Source organism: Nothoprocta perdicaria, unplaced genomic scaffold, assembly GCF_003342845.1.
Source record: "Nothoprocta perdicaria isolate Ctin4 unplaced genomic scaffold, notPer1 scaffold_96, whole genome shotgun sequence".
NCBI lineage: Eukaryota > Metazoa > Chordata > Aves > Tinamiformes > Tinamidae > Nothoprocta > Nothoprocta perdicaria.
In genome coordinates, this window is record NW_020456265.1 from 1,227,110 (window position 1) to 1,248,938 (window position 21,829).

The 21,829-nt window shown below is 38.1% G+C and overlaps 1 protein-coding gene across 1 annotated transcript in view; it reads right to left on the reverse strand.

Annotated features, from left to right (window-relative positions):
* Nucleotides 1–4,237: 4,237 nt before the first annotated feature.
* Nucleotides 4,238–21,829, reverse strand: part of ERG (ERG, ETS transcription factor) — a 102,429-nt gene continuing 84,837 nt past the window's right edge. Inside the window, exons 4-10 of the mRNA XM_026053047.1 lie at nucleotides 20,162–20,365; nucleotides 19,121–19,201; nucleotides 17,011–17,082; nucleotides 11,461–11,529; nucleotides 11,022–11,078; nucleotides 9,089–9,136; nucleotides 4,238–6,251 (exon numbers count right to left, since the gene is read on the reverse strand). Coding sequence (XP_025908832.1) covers nucleotides 5,731–6,251; nucleotides 9,089–9,136; nucleotides 11,022–11,078; nucleotides 11,461–11,529; nucleotides 17,011–17,082; nucleotides 19,121–19,201; nucleotides 20,162–20,365 — 1,052 coding nt within the window. The 3' untranslated portion in view covers nucleotides 4,238–5,730. The remainder of the gene's footprint in view (nucleotides 6,252–9,088; nucleotides 9,137–11,021; nucleotides 11,079–11,460; nucleotides 11,530–17,010; nucleotides 17,083–19,120; nucleotides 19,202–20,161; nucleotides 20,366–21,829) is intronic.

A 21,829-nucleotide genomic window follows, 5' to 3' on the forward strand; every position in this document is an offset into this window, starting at 1 on the left:
GATGTGCAGTTTCTGCCCCCCAAAAAATTCAGCCTGGCATGAATACAAACAGAACAGGGCCAAAATAAACACTATACAGTTGGGCAACATCAGCTAGTGGAATTAGTATAGTGAATTTGTAACAGCGGTTTGGAAAAACCTCCCTAGTGGTGTTCTGGCAGAGAGATCTGAGAAAGAGAGGTATTCAGTCGATGAGCAAAAAGCTGCACCAAACACGAGGAAGAGAAAGAAAGCCAGTTGAAAGCTGAGATGAGGAAGGACTGTTTAGCTGCTCAAGAAAAATCTCTTGACCAGATGATACTCCATGTGTATTAGTTGCTGCTTTGCGGTCAGAGACATAAAGTCCACTAGGAAGGAAATGTCAGTCGAGCAAGTCATAGATGAAAATGGTTAAGACAGAATGAGACATCAGGAGACAGATGGAGACACTGGGCCTGCTCCTGTGCAGAGGCAGGAAAAAGAAAACGTCCATTAACAATTATCACGAAAGAAGAGAAATAGGTTTGTGAGTGAAATCTGTCTAAACTCGGCTAATAGCCAGCTGGAGGGAGCATGATAATAAACTACAAATATTTGCAAAACTGTAAACATTGAAATGGGCTAGGAACTCTGGCATGTGATGCATGCAGAACATAACCAGAAGAAATTACAGAAGGAAAATACCAGTAACAGCAGGGTTATTTTAGGAAAAAAAGAAAAAAAAAAAAACGCTTTGACAAAAAGATGCACTAAAGTGTGTTGAAGAAAGAGGTGGAAATACATTGCAGCTAAGTCTTTGAAAATGAGCAGATGATTAAGGAAACGTCAGAAARTATACTACAGAAAACAGTTCTGTAATAGCGAAGGTGCTGGATGGGCTAACACAAGTGGCCTTTCTCATTGYTTCTTCCAGGACTTTGCATAGAAACCTCTTCAGTCCCTTATTGTACTATAAAATATCTATGGCTCAAGATTCTGCTGTGCAGCTAAGGAATCTTCTGGGTATGATTTTGTGAAGTCCTTGTTTCACTGATATAAAAGCATATCACAAGCCAGKAACTAAGCTTCTTATCTGTTTTATTCTGCTTTCTTGAAAAATGTGCCTTTTAAACCAGGCAATCATGCTTTGAAACAGTCTGTGCATTGTAGTTATCCTAATATCCACATTAACCAGCTCAGCCATCTGTGGGCCAACACTCAGCTCAGATACCCACTTGCTCCTTCTGCTGCTGACTTGGCAGCAGCAGCTTAGAAAGAAAAAACACATGAGTTCTAGAGGTCAGAAGTCTGAAGTGCTGATGAAGTGGTTTCTCCCTTCTTCAAGCAAGGTGCTTGCTGCATCACACATGTAATGCAGTCTCAATCACCAGTGCCTTAAGGAAGCAACTGATGAGCCTAAGGACCATGGGAGTCAAAGCACTTTGGAGACTGCAGATGGAGCCTGGAAATAACCAGGAAACCTGGAATGCAGCCTCTTGAGCTGAGTGTGTTTCCTTCAAAAGTACCACTCACTCAGCCTTCACTTTTGAATTCTTCAAAAATCACTTCTTCAAAATTCACTTCTGAATTTTTCAATTCATGTGATAAGGTGAGAAATAGAGAACAGCGAAGGAGAAAAGCGAGCCACACTTTGATTCTGCTGACATCTTATCTCTGAAGGCTACAGCCACAAGATACATGAAGAGTCCCTTCACTGACCAAAAGGGAATGAAGTACTTGTGTTGCTTCAGGAGGCAGTTAAAACTCAAACATATGTTAATCAAACTGGATGTTATTCCAACTAGTTGGTGATTCGAGTATGCAGAGCTTTTTTGCAGGTAGTRGAACAATGTGCACACGAGTGTGCAGAAGGAAATCTAAACCATTGAAKATCCCTGTGTTTCTGCGGGCAGAGCTTATGAAGCATATGGCATTTGAGGCATTCAGTGTGGACTCTTCTGAATGCAGAAAGTGAGGGGAGGAAAATCTTCAAACGAAGGTATTTGGTACTGGACTGTGCTGTCCTAGTCTTTTAAGAAATTCAGTGTCAATTTTCTCCTAAGAATCCCCATGCAAGTAAACTGTCATTCAAACACATTTTTGTTATCTTCATTAAACTGGATTTATTGCTGGGGGAAATATCTACATCAAAAATGTTGAGATTTGAGCTTCCTAGTATTATTTTCAGATCTTTTCTTACTATCATCTTAGTGTGTAGCTTCTCAGTTTCAAGTTTCTTGGTGAAACATAAGCACACACACACTAAAATCTCTAATGTCTAGAAAAAAATACATTTGCCACTTTGAGTACTACAATAAAGAATGAGACTCGACTGATAATTGACTCCTTAATTAATTAAGGAGTCCTAATTTAAATGAAGACCAAAGTTACCATCATCACCAGCTTCTACAAGTGTGGACTCAGGACTACRTTGTCAATGCATACAGGTGCTTAAAAGGCACAGAGAGCTTCCTCAGCTGAAGTCTCATGGTCTAGCTGAACCCTGCATGAATGTCTCTTGTGGTCTGGACTCAAAGATTCTGCAGCTTTGCTGAGCATGCCTTCTAGTTGTGCAAGGATTGTCCTTCTCCAGAAAAAAAAGAAAAGSGTCAGAAGTGGGAATTAGCCCCTAATACTTTGCCCTTGCACATCTCTTCCTGGCTCCCAGCAGAAGGATGGTTGGACTAGCAGGCAGCAAGTAGCAGAGACACCTCTGTGGGTCCACAGCCTGTTTTGCCTCTGCCACATCTCTGGGACACCAGCCCAGTGCTTGATCTTCACTGTGAGGGGTCTCCACCACCCCTGTGCCTGTCAGTTCTGTTCCAGCGAGGACTTGGACCGTCTCTCCTCATTCCGTAACATCTCWCCCATTGCACACGGCAGCAGCTGACCAATAATGCCTGGAAACCCTGCGAGCAGTCCTATGAACACTTCGGAGGCTTCTAGACATGCCCTTGCCAGTCTAAACAAAGATGGTTGTCTTATCTGGATTTTCAAGTGTTTAATTAAAAGTTCATTCAATAATACCTTTTTTTTTTTTTTTTTTTTTTTGAGCTGGACTATGCACATGATGTTGATAGCAAGCATCTGTAAATGGATTTCCAACGAAAAGTAAACTATTATTTATATAGTCAACATGGAGATGTGCCTGGCATAGCTTTCTAAAATAGGAGTGACTGGCCTTTTTCAAAACTCATTTTTTTGTAATCCTTCCACAAGTTTCTATTTTTTTAAGCGATGCAGACTTACAGTGTTTCTTTCCCAAGCCATCAAAAGGCTGATTATGCCATTTCTTGGGTCTCAAACATCAGTAATAAAATCCTATGCTTATAAATGGTCACCAAGACACCCATAACGTGGAAGTCTGGCAAGTAGGTTCCCATTKCACAGCACCAGTTAATGCTCTACAAAACAGACATGCACAGCATTTTCTATAAAACTCGAAACCGCACCCATTTTGTCTGAGAAGAGACAAAAGAACAGCAAAAGGGAGGATATAGTTGTAGGCCCGAGCTGTCTGGAGTCTCTGCAGTAAACACTGCCTGCTGTGGACAGCCACTCATAAATGTCAGTGCTAATTCTCCAGACCAGCTCTTCAGCTGGCGTGGAAATAAAGTGGAGTTATGCCATCAGGCACCAGATGTGATCTGGAGGCCCACGGTGCAGTGTGGGAAGCTTCTACATCTAGAAGAGARAGAAAACCTTCTGCCCTTTGTAAACATGCGAGATGAATTGTAATGACAAATTAACAAGCTACCATACACTCTGTTCTAAAGTGAGGAATAATGGAAGTTATTCATTATTCATTTTATTTACTAATAATGATACAGTATGTATTAATAGCAAGGGGGCATGGTAAATCGAACATATGTTTCAGTATAAAAATGTCTCAGGCTGGAATAGTGTTGCATAATCTGAAGATAATGAAAAAATAATTTCTGGGCAACGTTCCTTCCTTTGAGGCCTCCGTTAGACCTCATTATCACTCTTGGCCATGAAGTCATCAGAGAACTGGGCAGGGTTGCAATCTCTGGGCAAAAAAAAAGCTCAGGAGAGGAATGGCAAGGTAATGTTAAGAAGAGCTGCAAGTATTTTAGCAGAACTGTGTGGAAAAGAAGACAAACAGCACCTGTTTAAATTAAACTCATGCTAAGCAGTGCTATTTGGTCCTACATTTTCACAACTGCCAGATCGCACAAAACATAACAAACTTCAAAACAAAATGCTTAACATATTTCAACTTTGTGGGAAGGAGGTCTGATGGGCATGTTAGGTACTAAAAACGCAAATGCAAACTACAGTGTCAATCTGAATTGCCATGCTAGGCCAAGCTTATTTTATTACATACATTCTGCATTCTAAGTACTAATACGTTCATAATGTAAACATTAAGCATACAGAGTTAAAATTCAAGGCCACAATATTTTTGATTGTCCCTTTTTTGTGTCTTTGGTTGGCCGAGATCAACTCGTAGTGTATAAATGCATAAGTTATATAATAATTATATAAAAAGGAAAAATAACATTGACTTGTATACTTCATTCTGACAAACGCACAGCGTTCGCGACTCAATAAAGAAAAACTGGCGCCCGCCTAACAAAAATACTGATTTCTGATTTTGGCAGTCAAGGGTTGTCTCTTACCTTAACCAATAGAAAACAAACTCCCTTAATAATGATGAGGTTCTAACTGGTAACTTTTAAATATCAAAAACAATTCCAGTTTCACTTTTTTTTTTTTTTAAGAGATGCATATTCTGATTTCTGAATTTTTTGTTTTTCCTTTTTTTCTTCTTTTTTTTATTACTATAAAATCAAGTCTGTTCCTCTTGTAATACTGGGAATGGTATAATACTGAGCAAAATGTTTCACAAGTCCAAACAARTATTTCTTCATAGTCCCAACATTGCTAAGTTTTCAGTCTTTTCAGTCTCTACTGGTAAAGAAGTTTCTTTCCTCCCATTCTCACCACATTCCTCCTCCTCTTTTTCCTTTCTGCTTCGTCTATCAGGTGCAGGTCTTTGCTCTACAGTCATACACTTGCCCTTCAGCACATTCTCATTTCCAATGTTTGGCTCAGGGTTCTGATAATACTGTCAAGGAATCCTAGAGTTTGGGTTGTCTTCACAGTTTGAGTAGCTGATAACTCTCCAATGTACAGAACGCATTTGATTTTAACCAAAACAATGCTTTTATATTCCAAATCAGCTTCCGTGCTAAACCAGTCTGTTTTGTTGATATGTTTCTATATTTTAAATACAGGTAGTTGGCTTTTTTGTTTTTTTTGTTTGTTTGTTTGTCTGTTTTGTTTTTTCCTTTTTTTCCTCCCCTCTTTTGTAATGATTCATATGTTATGCTAGGTCACTATAGTCTTATCCTTATATTGCTGTAGTATAGTCCCAGTTTTGCATTAGCAAGATATCAAACTTTACACATAAGCTTATCAACTTTTTAAGACCACTAGCTTTCGTAGGTTTTCCTTACCATTTCATGCTCTTACCTACAACAGTCTATTGTTATTTGGTCCACAGAGTCGACACCCATATACATTACATTTTAGTATCTTTATACTTCAGGAATATCTCCTTTAAATCCACACTACAAAGAGTCTTTTTGACATCTTTTTTTAACATGTTTTTTCCCAGCCAAACCTTCACTTGTCTCTTTAGGCACTTTTAAGTTGTGTACTCCAATAGAGTTTGTTGCAATTCATTGGGAACTGTATCCCACTGAAAAATGTCTCTGTTTTTTCTGGGATTCTTTTTTCCTTCACTTAGTAGTAGGTGCCAAGATGAGAAGGCATGTGAGCAGCTGGCAGCCTGGTGTTGGGGTAGATGCCTCCAGTTGGTGAATTCCAGTATGGATTAGGGGCAGCGAAAAAGCTGGACGAGGTTACGGGCAAAGCAGGGGGATGGGGAGCTACAAAGTTCATCTTCTGAGGGTGTGCGTGATAGGAGCCCATGTAGGGGAGGTCTGATGGGTATTTGTACATGGATGACTCTGGAGGATGAGGCTGGAGGGCCTGAGCAATTCCATGGAAGTCAAATTTGTAGGCATAGCGCTTACCATGAACTTTAGTCATAATATTTTTATCATAGTAGTAGCGCAGCGCGCGGCTGAGTTTGTCGTAGTTCATGTTAGGCTTGCTTTTCCGTTCCCCCCAGCGACGAGCCACTTCATCGGGGTCGGTCATCTTGAACTCCCCGTTGGTGCCCTCCCAAGTGATGCAGTTGGAGTTGGAGCTGTCCGAGAGGAGCTCCAGCAGGAACTGCCACAGCTGTATCTGCCCGCTCCCTGCAGGGGAAATGAAATAGAAATGTCAGGACTAGTGACTAATAAAGTTAAGACATCCATTCTTCAGGCTCTCACATAGGACCCTATTAGGAAATGTTGCAATATCGGTTCCTGCTTCTTTCTCCAACTAGTCTTTTTTCTACTAGTCCCTTCTCAGGAGATCCTGAAGAGCAGAGATAATGGTAATGTGTCATGTATTCYCTGTTTGAGTGGCAGAATGCCCTTACACAGAGATTTAATAGTTACCTAATGTCACTCAGTGTAGACAATTGATGRGGAAATAATACAGTGCTCATTTAGGAAACTAATCTCTAAAATTCAGGACAAACAGCCTTCACTTGCGTAACACTTTGCTTGTTCTCATAGCATTGTGTTGCAATGCAATGTTCTCTGCTATGGAATAAGCCTGCACAAAATGGAGAAGTTTAGAGAAAACTGGACTCGTGCCAAACCATATCACCCTTTTGCAGCATTTGGGGAAATGTAGAACGGAAACTTATTAGCTTGCTGTTGCACTTCACACAAACCATAGGGCAAAGCATTTGCAAAAACAGTGAAAAGGTCCGTAAAATAAATTCTTGTCATTGTTCTGTGTCAAAGAAAAGTTTAAATGACTACTGGAGTTAAGACTTAAAATCCTGTTGCTGGATTTTTTTTTTTCTCCCAGCTCTGCCAATTTCGTTTTAGACAGAAAACAATTAGACTGCTGTCAACTTTGCAGAAGTATTCTGCCCAGGATTATAGGAGTAAAATTTGACCATTTTAGGCAATTGACAGCAGATCCAGAAGGGCCTTGCCACTGATACTCATGTAAAAAGCTTAGCATTTCTTAATAAAGCAGCACTGAAATGATACAGAAGGCAGCTGAAGCAGTTTGCAAGGCAATCTGTTTCACAAGCACAATGTCAGCAAAATTTGCCAACCAGCTCGTATGTGCTAACTTCTCAGTACGTCTCTGACCAGGAGTAGGCTTTTTTTTTTTTTTTTTTTTTTTAACAGATATGTGTGTATAATAAATAAGCTTTTCTTTAGAAATCTTAAAAGGGTGAATTATAATATCAAGCTAGAGTAGCATCTGAAATCCATTAGCAGTTTATACTTCAGTGCAACTGAAACCTCTACTCATTTAAATTGTATTTATTCAAACTGTTCTTAATGAATTTCTTCTGTTCCATTAACATGCATTAAATAAACAAACAAACAAAAGAATCCATGGTATGAGCAAGGCATGCAAGTTTTAATACATGAAACATAACAAGAGGATTAGCTTTTGAAAAATCAATAAACAGTTCAGCACTGGACAGAACACAAAATTTTGAATAAGCAATCCAACATATGTTCTAACATAAACACTTGCCTTCCAAATGTAATATATAGTCCTATGAAAATAAATGGTTGCTGTCAATTTCCTTTTAATGAGAGAGTAATCCCACCAATTTATAAACACACAAAACATGTGAAAGTACAGGAATGATGGCATGTAGAAATTCCATACCCAAATGTTAAAAACATATCCCAATCCAGATCATTTTAGTGCTTTTGACATTAATGAAGGCACAAAGCTACCAAATAGACACATGACAAAACTATGAAAATCTGTGACTTGTGAACAGATTAAAGTGAGTTAGGGGCCCTCTTTCAATTATCATCTGTGWCACCTGGAAGTCACCTCCTTTAGTCATTTCCACTCTTAATACTTGTTTAACTGCTTTTCTATGCAATGCAAAGCTGTTTGAAAATTAAGCTGATCTAGGGTGGTGCTTTATGTCACTTGAGACAAAGCAAAATGAAATGGAACTGTATTTTGGCAATTCCATACCTGAAAAGGCCATGAAGCTGTTGTTGTGAAACATTATTACTGGGGACTGGAGGGACCTACAGTGTGGAACAAGGAACACTGTACCCCTGGTTGCTAAAGAGAGGAAAATAGGAAATGRCATATACAGTGTCAATCAGTTGTGACAGATTATGATTTGGATCATGGAGTATAGTCACAGTGTGTACTGTAGACTCAAAGCAACACAGTGAAATCTGTACAATTCACAGTCACTGTTACTAACTGATCAGGAAGATTTCKTATCTTCAGCTAAAATATGATCCAGGTCACTGTCCAGAATGTGTCCAGTAGAGTAAATGTAATGGTGATGCTGATTTGTCAGCACTTTTAGGTTTCACTCTGAACTTTTACCTCTTCTTAAACAGGGAGAACAATTTTGGGGTGTCTAACCCAACTACTTCTTTGTAAACAATTTCTGCCTCCCAGACTTTACCTGGCTTCTTTTSCTGGTTTTGGTTATTCATCCAAAAATGATTGCATTTGTCAACATCAGTACAGCATTGTATTGCAGGTTAACAGAGTGTGGGACACCTGACAGAGAACCAGCAGGACTCAGAGATCCACTCAGACTGCAGGGGTACTAGGAGCCCATTGGAGCACTAACACTTAACRCAGATAATCATGTCTAGGTATCTGAAGTGAACCCCATCAATATGGGTTATTTGACTGACAGCACCTATCTACTCTCAGATGAGAGGTGTTGCTCTCTATGGAGAGCTATATTAATTGCATATGCAATTAACATCATAGGAGCTAAGACACCTAGCTCATCTATAGACATCTGCATATAGATATAGGAGTGAATACGCCTTAATCTGTGAGCCCTGTCCCACTCTTGTGAACTAGAAATCAAATCCTACAATATAATATCAGCTCCCACTGGCTCATACTGTTGTGTGGTGAAAACGTTGGCCTCATCTGCACGGTTTGGCATTAAACTCAGATCATTGATACTGCTAGAGAAGAAAAATCCTCCCAGATCAGCAAAACCCCTTCTCACCTGGATTTGCAAGACGGCTGCTGGTTGGTCCAAGAATCTGATAAGGATCTACCAAATTTTAAAAGAAAGAATGGAAATGATATAATAATACCATAAAATATTTTGATATCATAAATACTTAAATATATCTAGACATATTTGTCATTTCTAGATTAATATTTTAGTCTTATTTGAGAAAGATACCATGAGGGTCTTTGCACAGCTGATGGGTGAGCATATGTTGACTCAAGCTGGGTCTGGTTGAGGGCCCTGCAAGTTCTGACATCTGCTGCTTGAGCTCCCTACCTAGCTGAGCCTTTGCAGGAGGCTGAAGACCSAGGTGGGAAGAAGAAAGAGCATCTGGTGCAGCACTACTAACCCAAACCAAGGAAAGGGGACAAATCTGCAAATTCTCTGAAGCTTTTAACAGAAGAGGGATACTTTACTCACCTTCTGCCCTTCCTTATCTCATTACCTGTTAGGTAAGTCCCTCATTTACCAAAAGACTCTGAAATATCAGCAGAAGATTGAATAGGGGAAGACTGCTGGATAAGCAAATGTCAGGATCTGGAGAGGTTTTGTTTTGTTTTGTTTTGGTTTGGTTTGGTTGGTTGTTTTTTGTTTATTTGCTTTCTCCTTTTTAATTGGAGTCCAGGGATTGCTAGTATTACCCTTGCAACTAGGGTTTTCAAAAGAGCCTGTGTCAGCCATAAGATCAGTCAAAGTATCTCAATGTTTCTATCAAGGGATTTCCTCTGGAAATGAACATGGTTTTTGRCCTAAATTAAAATACAATAGGAAAAAGGAAAGGTTGTGAGATATGTATAAAAGCCAAAGCAATAGGGCACTAGCACGGCCCAGAGTCCCTCACTGAACAACTCTGTCACTGGGCTGCCTCCTCTCCAGCTGCTCTCAGATGGTTGCCAGTTTTACAGCCAAGGACCTAATCAGGTTACATTCTTTATATATTTAAATAATCTCTGCAGCTCACTCACAGCTACTAAATGATCCTAAAGACACCACCAATATATTTTTGAAAGCCTCTCATGGCTGTGAGGCCAGATTAGATAAAATGAAGAAATGCTATTTGGGCAAACAGCAGTATAATACTTCCCAAACGGTGCACATGTAGTGCAAGCTAATGAGATGCAGTCATGCTCACTGTCTTATTTAGCTATAACAACAGCAAAAAAACAGAATATATTTTTGAAATTCATGTGAGAAAAACAGGTTGAGCATCCTATGAGCTAAAAATGCCCTTCAAATCTCCTTCCTTTCCCACATCTACCATTTTGCTGTTAGCAAAAGCCATCACTGCCTCAGAATCTCTGGCCTGCTCTCTAGCTGCTTTCCCAAGACACAAGATAATTTCCTAACAAAGGGTTAGATCCTACCCCATGGATTAGCTGCTATGAAACCAGAAAACGTACACATTTCAAGAACACCAGCCTGTGTTCAAAAACACTAGCAATCCAATAAAACTCTGCATTCTCCTCACAGTTTTTGAGCACACTGTGAATCCTTATAACTTTCCTCTTACACTTTCCAAGATGTAAAGTTCAAATAGGTGGGATGTAATCCATTGTCTCGTTGCACATGCAAATATTTCAGCTACTAATATTTCAATTATGGTGGGGTATACAATGCTTTGACATACTTCCACCTTCGCAAACCTAAACTGTACACAGATACTTTATTTAGTAATGTTTTTGCTCTCTGAGGTTGTCATTGCAATTAAACATTACTAAAAGTAAATTTAAATGGCCACAGGAGACTCCATCTGGGATCGAGCTATAAAATCAACTCATATATGTCTGGGAATTTCCTAGTCCCCAGCTGGAGATTTCACACATGATCTCAATCAGATCTTGCAATTGGCTTCCAGTTGTTAGGTCATAGTTGCCCTACTAATCATGGTCAACAAAGGCACAACTTAAAAAAAAATGCTACCCACCTAACTGAGGGCGCTGGTCTTCTGTTTTGGGCACTGTTGAAGATGATGGCTGAGTAGCTGAAAATGGAAAAATCCATGAAGTTATTTTTCCAGCTTGGAAGTTGGTTACCAAAGCTGTTATAGACTACAGGCCTGGCACTCCTGATGCTCATCACCCCGTAATGGTCACAATAGAACTTAGTTTTATAAGACTATATGGTCATGGATATAATGAACTTGTCTCTGATGAGAATGGGTGTGAGTTCACTCAGAAGCATGTGACTGTCCCACAGCAACTCTACCCAGAATTGCATGCACACAGCAAACAGGCTGTGCAGGCACAGGTGAAAATATTCCAAAGCTGAGAGTTGAGGTAGCTGCTTTCAATTCAGTCCGGTTCACCCACATTGAACTGGATATGCACTGGGTGCACAGGCTAGAGTTAGGCAGACTCTTTTACCTTTTGACGGGGGAGTGGGGTGGCTGTGACCTGTCCATGCTGATCTCCTGGCTTGCTCATAAGGCAAATCTGTGAAGAAAAAACACATTGCTTCATTATATGGCATAAAGTGTCATTGAAATTGGAAGAATACTCGCCATCAACCTGTTATTAGTCTATAAAAGTAATAATACCATATTGCCCTTATCAATCTTTTCTCCTCCAGGTTACTCTGTATATCCTTTCCTGCTCTCTCAACCACGTTCTCAAGTGTCATTTACTGTCACCTCACTTTTAAACTTTAGAGAGACCCTATCTAAATCTTACACCTCATTTAGATGTCCTGCCTTGCGCTTTGGAGGTGCCTACTCTTTTTGGATATCTAAAATAGACCAAAGTATCTGGCAGAAATACATAAGACTTTCAATCATTTCCAAGCACAAAGTCCTCCCCCTCCCTTTGGCTCCTCTCCTCAGCCAAGGATGCCAAGAAATAAGACCTGCTGCCCACAGTGGACATTTCACGCTACTGCTTTGCAGGGAAGTCTCTCTGGAGGTAGGAGTGCAGATTAAGCATAAACTACATAACATTTCTTCCCAATTTCAGTATGTAATAATATTTTAAGAAGATGGATTTTAGTTCATTTATTATGCCATTCTTTCCTAGTTTGTTTGTGCATCCCTTGACATTAATCATAGCATATTGGTTGTGATTGAGAGTTTTGAGACCAACTCACAGCTAGAGATATATGAGACAATTTGGTCTTTTTTTTATTTATTTTTTGACTATTATATATTTCACCAAACTGGTMTTGTAAATTCTTTGTGCTCACACCAGCTCTCACTGTCAGCATGTACATTTGTTATAGCCTGCATGCGTGATCTTCCTCATATCTACCCCCAGTCTAATTCTCATCCTTCTGAATTCAATTTTTTTAGATAATTTGTTGCTGCACCTGAACATTCCCACTCGTTTCTCTTCTAATAGTCATTAAAATTGTTAATAATTCTTTTTCTTTCACCTTTCTGCCCCAACAGAGCATCCTTGAATGCTTGAGTGAATATGCTTGAGTGCTCAACTTTTGCAAGATATCTTAGTATTTTCTAAACTTATTTTCCCTTTTATTCCTGTTTTCCCAACTTTCTTCCCAAGAGTGGATAGTTATTTTTTTTTTCCTGTTCCTTCTATTTAAATATGCCTTCTGCTTCCTGGGACAAATTCCTTAATTTTATGTATCTAAAATTTCATTTGCCTTTTCCATTTACTCATTACCTCTATTTCATTTAAGTGTTTTAACCTATAAAGATGTAGAAAATAAAGCATAAAAATTTCTTCCTAAAGATTATGAAGAAAATTCAAAAATTAATTTACCCTTTGAAATCTTTTGTGGTTGCACGTGCTTATCTCTGATTGGCTTTAGCACATTAGTTACTATGGCTGCCAGGATGATAGACTTATGAAGCCTGCCCTGAGATCTCAGGAGGGTACAGATACACTCTAAGTAGAATTAAATCAGTGCAGGAGCTAGTCAATGACACTTTCTTGACAGAGATTTTTTTTTACTTAATAAAACAGTGTTTGGAAATTAAATAAGGTAGGAAGTACAGAAGCAATAACTGACTGGCTCCGTGTACGGCATGTATCTCTATCTTGAGAAATTATGAGTAGGGGTGTATAATGGAAACAAACAGTAATGCAAAATTCACAGCCAAATGGCCTTTAATTTATTTAGTCTATTGAGTTTGAAGAGTAGACTGGCACTACCACCACAGTCGTCTGCTGGAATTTTACACTTCAAGAACTTTGCTTTTGCTAAGATAAGCATTTTTCTTGGTATCGCATTTAAACAACTGGTGTCCTTTTTTATTCCTTTTTTTTCCCCAGAGCCCTCTTTTCCAGAAGCTTGGAGAAAATAATATGAACTGCACAAATGCTCATCTCTGAGCAGAATATTTGMCTGCAGTGATTTACTGGGTGAATGGTTTTAACATGCAGATGTCCTGCTCGGGCTGAGATCAACACATGCTACTAATTCATGTAGTCAGACACTCACTGGCCCCTGGCCTGAAGGCTTTATCGTCTAGGAAGAAAATTCAGAAGGACTTTGGCCACATTTATGGAGGTGTCCAAATTCTGCCTGCACCAAGGGACAGGGTTCAGTCATAGGTATATCGCAGGACAGTGCTCTTTTCTCAGCCCTGAGTTTCAAGCAGTTTGGTGCCCTTCTAAACTGGTCGAGGTGCTGTGGTCCCCTGAAGCTTTCAGGAGGGCAAGCTCCTGAAATGGATGGTAGACATGACCTACCATCCCTGCCTTGCTGGTAAGAGCTCTGGCTTCATGGTGAGGCATGGCAAATGCAAGGCATTAGTGGCAATAGGAATATATTTTGTTGTTCCATTTTCTGCTCACAAAGGCTACAGATAAAGAGGGACAAAGACAGAAAAAGAATCACTTAGTTGATATGTGCTTGTTTTTACACTACGCAACTTTCATCTTCTCTTTTCTTGCAGATCTGTAAATTCTTGGCATCTGCATACTGAGAGGGCTGTGTGGTGCTTGTGCTTAGTAGTACTTCCAGCCCGAAAACTCATTTGGTACAAATTTAGTACTGTGAGAAACCTTTTGCCTTTTAACTCAGCATATCAAAGATGGTATTCCGACTACACCCACTCCATACACAAAACAAAACAGAAAAATCAGTTATCTGCCTTGCTTCAAATAGCGCATGATTCCAGTTTCATTCTTAGTTCAGGATTGTGTCTGGATAAACATGCTGCTCTCCTAGATAAGCAGATCTGTTCTTATTCATGAGATATTAGTACAACATGTCCTTATCTTGGGCAGATCTTTGATAGGAGTGCTACTGTTTGATGAGACATGTAGACAAACCCATATTAGGTTTTCCTGAGCTCCTGATAACTTCATTGTATTGCTTTCAGCCTGCAAAAACCTCATGTTCTGTTGTAAAAGTGACTGAAGAAATATGCCTTTGTCATTCCAGTTCTTTAGGAGTCTCACTCATTTCCTATTTTCTATTGTAGTGCCTTAACAATGGCAATGCTTAATTACTTTCTCTGAAATTACATCCCAGGATTTGGCTAATAGCCCTTTAGCATTACTTAACCTGCTATACACACACACACACAACACACAGTTTTCTGACCTTTTGTATGTCATTAAGTGATTGCCTCCAGGGTTAGCTATTGCTCTTAGATGAATGGAACTTTGTTATGGAAAAGATTCTTTGCAGTCAACTTGAAATTTGGCATTTGACTGAAAGGAAGGCCAAAGAATAATCCAGCAAAAATAGTTGATTGATAGAAACCTTTTGTTTTTGAAAAAACTCTTTTTTTTCCTGAATGAAAATTCTGACCTTACAGATGTTTGACAACTTTCTATTGTAAAAGATAAAAAGTTGGAATTTAGATGATGTTTTATTACCAAAAATGTTTAAAGAGGATAAACAGGATAAACCAGCCTACACAGAAGAATAAGGACACTCCGTACTAGAAGATGCTTTTAATGATGACATGAGTAATTTTATTTTGTAAATGTTGAGATTTTTGATTTTGGTAAGAAATCCTGAAATGAAACAGCTCACCATGTCTAGTATGGGATTTTTAGAATCATTTACTTCAGAGAAAACCAATATTTTATTTTCCCATCACAAACACTGAGATCATGGAATTTCTCATGGGATAAAAAATTCAATTTTTGTCCAACTCTAAGGGAAACATACCTCGGAAATAGTATTTTTTTACAACTCTTGCCTGAAATACTTTTAGCTGAGATGATTATCTCCTACAGGGGACTCAGGTCCTCTGGTATTGCTTTATATTTATTTTAATTAGAAACTAGTGAAAGCTTTGGGCATCCAGTTTTATGTTGCATAGATGGCAATTATTGTAAGTATGCTTAGTCTTCTTATCCATATTTCTGACCTGACTTATTTGAATCATTCAAAGTTCCTGAGTTCCACAAACCTGTGACCAGAAATCCAATCTCCTTACATGTTTCATGATTTTTTTGAGTATCCTTTTATCTAATATTGAGAAACAGACCAAAAAAGTATTCTGCGCCACGCTTTATTTCGATAATAGTATATCATGTTCATCACCCAGTTTTCTCTGAGATGAACAATTATCAGCTTATCAACTTATACTTTCAGCTGTTAACACACTCCTGATTATCTAGGGTAAGCCCTCTGCACTTCTCTACAGAATCCTGAGTTTTGAGTAGCGTCAAAATCTTATGTCATCTTTGAGTTTTATATCAAATTTCACTGTGTCCTAATTATGGATCATRGACACAGGACTTGATATCAGACACAGCTTGATATGAGGTCAGTTAGCCAGTTCTTGATCTATTACAATTTTTTGTTTCTTACGACATACTAATTTAATTTCTATTGTAAACTGTTGTACAGCACCTTCGCAAATGCCTTGTGAAAGCCAAATATGTAAGTTGGGTCATTTCCTGTGTATTCATCCCTAAATTGTTACAGCCAAATGATTCTAGCAGAAGAGTAAATGTTATAATTATTTTCCTAGAAGCTAAACAGGATAGATTTGATCATGTCATAATATGGAAAATGTTTCTCTAATTATCTTTTTGATTAACAGTTAACAAATCTACAGGTGTGTATGTCTGTGTGTATACATGCGTAATATATAAAAGTTATTCTCCTGAATTATAATCTACAGCATTGAAAAATACAGATAAATATTTATTATCCCGTAAAGCTCTCTTTTTTTTTTTTAAAGTGAAAGCATCTTTTCATAAGAGCTCAGTCCTTCAGGACAGATGGATGCGTGCCTCTTTGCATCAATAATGTATTCCTTTCAAATTTAGTAGTTTGCTCCAACACCTCTTGAGATCTGACAGTCCCTTGCGTTTATTACAGAAAAAGCAAAAGTCCAGTTTAGGCATTATCTTAATATCCTTAGTAGTAAAGAGTGATTTAAAGAAAATTTTTAGCTTTGTAGCACTGCCTTATTTTTCTTTAGCCTTTCAGAAACCAGTGCACCAATAATTTCACAGGCTTCATGCTTTTGAGCAATAAGGATTTTCTTATGACTTTTTTTTCTTAACTTATTTAGCCTCCCATCTCATCATTAGATGATGTGAGTCCTGCTTTCCTCAATAAAAAGTCATTAGCTGAAGAAATAAATATGTTAATTTAGTAGGGTACTTTTTCTTAATAAACTTCCAATAAAGGCAGACTGTATTCTGGTCTCATTTTACAGATGGGGAACTGAGACACCTTGAAAAGTGACTGCATTGGGATTACGCAGCAGGCCAGAGTACAGACTTCAGATCTTCTGATTCTGTCTGGTGCTTTTAACACTGCTTCATTCAAAGACAGAGACATACAGAACAAACATAGACATTAAACTGTTATATTTCATCACTCTACCCAATTATGAATGTTTTGTATATATATAAAATATGTGYTTCCAAAACGCATATAGCCTACTGTTTATGAAAAAACAGCTGAAAGAGAAAAATAAGATGTTTCAAGAGATGGAATGAGTAAGATCAGAGCATATGAAATGTGGTCATAATTCATACCTGGCCTGGTTGTAATTCTTTGTGTTGATTCTGGATAAACTGATGTATTTGGAAAAATAAAAGTGGCACCTCCTGCAGAGAAAGAAGGAGACATAATATCTAAAGATTCATTTTCACATTTCCTAAGTCCACCAATGACCATATATTCCCTCTTGTAGTGTATATCTGAATGAAGCTTATAAATAAGCATTTTGTATCTTAGAAATGTTATATATGCATAATTGCATTCCAATATCCCTGCACTTGTGTAAATACATTAATACTACTGGATAAATGTCTGTGCAAAATTAGAATTAAGGGAGGAGAGAAACAAGTTCAGACTTTCAAGGTTAGAAAACCCCTTCCATCCTCCCTACACACACACTGCCTCCATCTGGCAAGGTGGTTTCATGTCTTCTGAAATAAAACTTTTGTGAGAATCTTCCCACAGACTTGAGGCTTTCAATCTGAACCCCCCCGAAATCTCATTCTATTGACAATGACGAAAACTTTAAAATATTAACCTCGACATAGAAAATGGTATCTCATTATCTCAGAAATTGAAATCACTCTAACTACATTAACAGACTTTTAGTGATCATCTGTAGGAACAGGAAAAGGATAATAAGGAATTACTTGTGCAATTGCTTCTGACTTCAAAAGCAGCACATTCCTAACTCTTTTGAGGCTCTTTAAAGAAATCCACTCCACAGATTTTATGACAGAAGGACAATCAATGTTTCTTATACTGAAAATCAGTATTATATTATCCACACTCTCTACAATAGAAATGCAGATGATCTAATTTCAGTGAAATACATTTCAAAATATCATTATCAGTGCACACATATATAGAAAAAGATAACACATGGAACTGCTGAAGAACTCTTCAATAATTGTGCATGGAAACTCTTTTGAAAATTAAGTTCTGGAAAACCAAAGATGGAAAAGACTATTGAGTCCATCTATTTTTAAAAAGGGCTTAAGGCTTATTCCAAAACCCAGCAAAGTCAACGGAAAAGTTTCTGTTGCTTTGRGTGGGGTTTGCAGCAGGTCTACAGCCCAAAGTAGAACTTTACGTCAAATAGTAAACATCAAATCTTTGGAAGAAATCTTCTGATCTAGCTAATTTTGTTAGGAAATTCACTGCTATTTCTCAGTGAAAGAAAAAACACATGAAATGTGAAAATGAGAAGCTAGGTACCCTGTTCTACTTTGGGCTTTTTTTCTTTTTTTCCTTTTGCATTATCCTTTGTATTATCTTTTTCATTTCTCATAAATAATTGTTATTTCTGGTCACTGTAGGTAACTAATACCCTCAGGCATGATAATGCAATATTCCAAACATATTTAATCAATATGTATATTTTATTATATGTATATTTCCATGCCATCCTCTGTTGCATAACTGCTAGAGCAAGACAAAATTTCCTTTGATTTATTTTCATAAATATTTTAAGCTACATCTTGAAAGACAGATGCTTTTAAGGCACATATTGTATTGTTCTCCTACCTACGCTCCATACTTGCCTGAGCCAATTTAACAGAAGGGTATTTATTAACAAAAGCTGTTCTATATTCAGATCAGATTTAATCGAGATCACAGCATAAGTCTCATATCATAGCTGATAAATGACATGGGCTAGCTGTCTTAATAACAACAGTTTTACTAAATTATATGATATAATATACTGAGAGGGGAAGGGAGGTGTTCAGTCCATGTTTGGCTAAACCCACAGGACACAGGCAAGCACTAATGCACCCATGAGCCCCACAGATATTTAGAGGGATCCATGATGTAGATCTAACTATAGATTTGAACAGAACAAGCCAAAAGCCCTCCAAGAACAAGGCCTCGAGCCTCACATTGTTTGTCAGAGACCCCCTTCATTTTTAGGATACAGAATTTGTCAATGGAGAAATACTTTTGCAGTTATCTGGCCCTAAGTGCTTTTATCTTTTTTATTTTTTTTTCCTGCGGGTCTGTGAGTAAAATCACATACACAGCAAGGAAAGGATATGCTTGTCTACCTCCTGATTTACCATTTCTATCTTTAGCAAGCATCTCATAAACAGGAATCCTGTGCTTTTAGAAGATGACCTATAGCAATGGGAGCAGTGCCAGCATTACCTGTGTTTCTAGCATGCATTAACCGTGGAGAGTTTTGTAAGGCCTTATCAACATCATCTGAAGTCAAATGTGGAAGAGGAGCTACAAAACAAAACAAAAAGCAACACCAAAATGAAAAAAAAATGAGAATTATCTTTTAAAACCATATTTTCCCCTGAGAGGATTGTTTGAATGTGAATCTACCAACAGTTGGTTTCAGTCTGCAGTTTGCAGGGTAGTGTGTGTGTTAGAGCTCGAACTGTGGTGTTTGTTTATTTGACATTACAAATGCATAATATTTCTGACTGATTATTGACAGTGTGCGTGTGGAGAAGACTGCACCGCACTGGTGTTGCAATGCTTGTTGTTTTCTTTTTTTAAAAAAACATGATGATTTTAAGTTCTTTAAACCAAGGCAAACCTGCAAAATTTCCTTAAGTTTAGATGAAAACTCTCAAGTCGTGAGTTCACTAGCCCCCTCTTTCCCTTTGAAATGCTAGCCACACACTACACATTTTGGATTTTGACTTCAGGGGCTGTTTTTTTTTCCATGAAAGTACAGAACTTTTATCCAATTTAGCAAAATTTTCCTGACCTTGTTCAGAATAGGGCAAACTGCTGTAAGTCCTTAGAATCATGCCTGGAATTCACTTTATAAATCAAAGTTTGCACTCATTTAGCATTCTCATCTTTAAAACAGAAAGAAATAAGTATGTGACCAGAAAAAACAGTAGCACTGAATCCCATTTGATTTTCTTCCTACAGTATGCTGTTGAATAAAATAGGGTTCAAATGGATATTTGTCTGAGATGGACATGTAGAAATATTCCTTAACTCATCTCTTTAATGAACCTGAGTGAAAGCCAAGTGAAATTAATGAGAATCTTTCCATCAAACTCAAGAGGCTTTGAAACAGGTGCTCTGCAATATTCTTAGGACCAGTAATATTTGTGATAGAGACTTTTGAAAACCCAAGGGGTATATCCATGCCTTAAAATCTAAGATTGATATCAAGCGCAGATTGAGTCTAGTCACGACCATAATTACAGCAAATTGTCTTACTCTCTCTGAGGTAGTGTAGGTGTGACAGGAGGATATCAGCGTTATAGCTTGGAGTGAGTCTCTGGAAGTCATCTTTGGTCATTTTGCACAGCTCCTTCCCATCGATGTTCTGGAATAGCAAGATGTCCACGTCTGGGAGACCGTACTCCTTCACCGCCCACTCCAACCATTGGCGTACATGGTCTGTGCTCCATAACGTAGGATCTGGTGGTTTTATAAAGCATAAAATTAGTTGGGAAGGGGAGAGTGCTAATCAAACACTTGCTGTTGAATTACTATCTTCATGAAGGTGAAATTTATACTAAAATCAAAGGTAGATTTTCTTGGGCTTAGACTAATGAGCAAATGCAGATTTGACTTTTCATTTCAATAGCTAGAGTGGGTCATAGTAAAATATTTGCACTTCCTTTCCTAAACTGCTATGTTTTTCTACTGTATGCAACTACACTCACATCAGTATCTATCTGCAATTTAAAGTTTTGGTAAAACTATTTGGGGGAAAAACAAAAGAGACAGTTCATATTTTCAGAAAAGAAAAAAAAAAGTAAGCTCAAATATCTTCTGTTTTTGAGAGTCATGCATGAACAATTGATTTTAATTGTAACTTTTTTTAGGCTCTAAACTCCTTGACTTATTTCCCATTCTACTTCTCCCTATTCCTATGACTTACAGGAAGTCCCTAGTAAATCGAGGGTCTCCTATGGACCAGCAATGCACATTCACATAATGGAAGAAAGTTCCTACCATGAAGAGCCTCTATTTTTTGCAAACAAATAACTAAAGACAAGGAGCGACAAATTATATCTTTAAAATTGAGTATGAAGCACGGAGTCAAATGACTGTAGCCTATAGCACAGAAGTTTGTAGAAGGGCTGAGACTAAAATGAAGGTCTAAAAATCTTTTCTCYGGCTTCACCTGAATGCAATGCCTTCTCCTGGGCTGCTGTTCAGGCCAGTTGTAAAGAGGTAAGGACTTCTTTCCATGGGCTTGGACATTACTCAGAGTCCACCAGAGTATGTCATGTTGCTGCTAACTCCCAGTTCAACACAATTCTACATTGGTGCCTTCCCTTTCTGATGCTTTTCTTGGCAATTTGAGCTCTCAAAAACCAGAGTGGTTAATCCTCTACTGCTTCAGAGGGTTTCTCTGCTCTCTATAGTACATCAGAAATCACTTAACAGAACCCTTTAGTCTGGTATGAAATGTGCCGTGAAGTAGGGGGATGCAAGTTTAGTTGATAACCCTAGATGAGATTGCCTACTCCTACAGCAAGTAACTTTCAATTAAGTTCAATTTGGGTTAAAGTAAACAATCAAATGCCAGAAAGTTTACCAAAACAATTTGTTTATGCCTACAATTTTTAATTTCTTCTTACTTACAATAAATAAAAAGTTGCCATAGCTGGAAATTGTGAATTTTGTTTTCTTTTTATGTTCTTAAATTTTGCCACCTCAGCTGCACACTGCCTATGGAGTAGCCAAGCAAAACAAGTGTCTTCTAGCCATGTTTTTTTTGCTCATTTTTAATCCCTTTTAGAGATCTCAAAATAGTAAGGCTGTGAGCATGATCATTTTCTTGAATGTTCTATCTCAAAATACACATATCGGGAAGACGATGAGAAAAAAGCTTGCTGAACTAACCACACTGTGTGTTACTAAAAGGCTGAA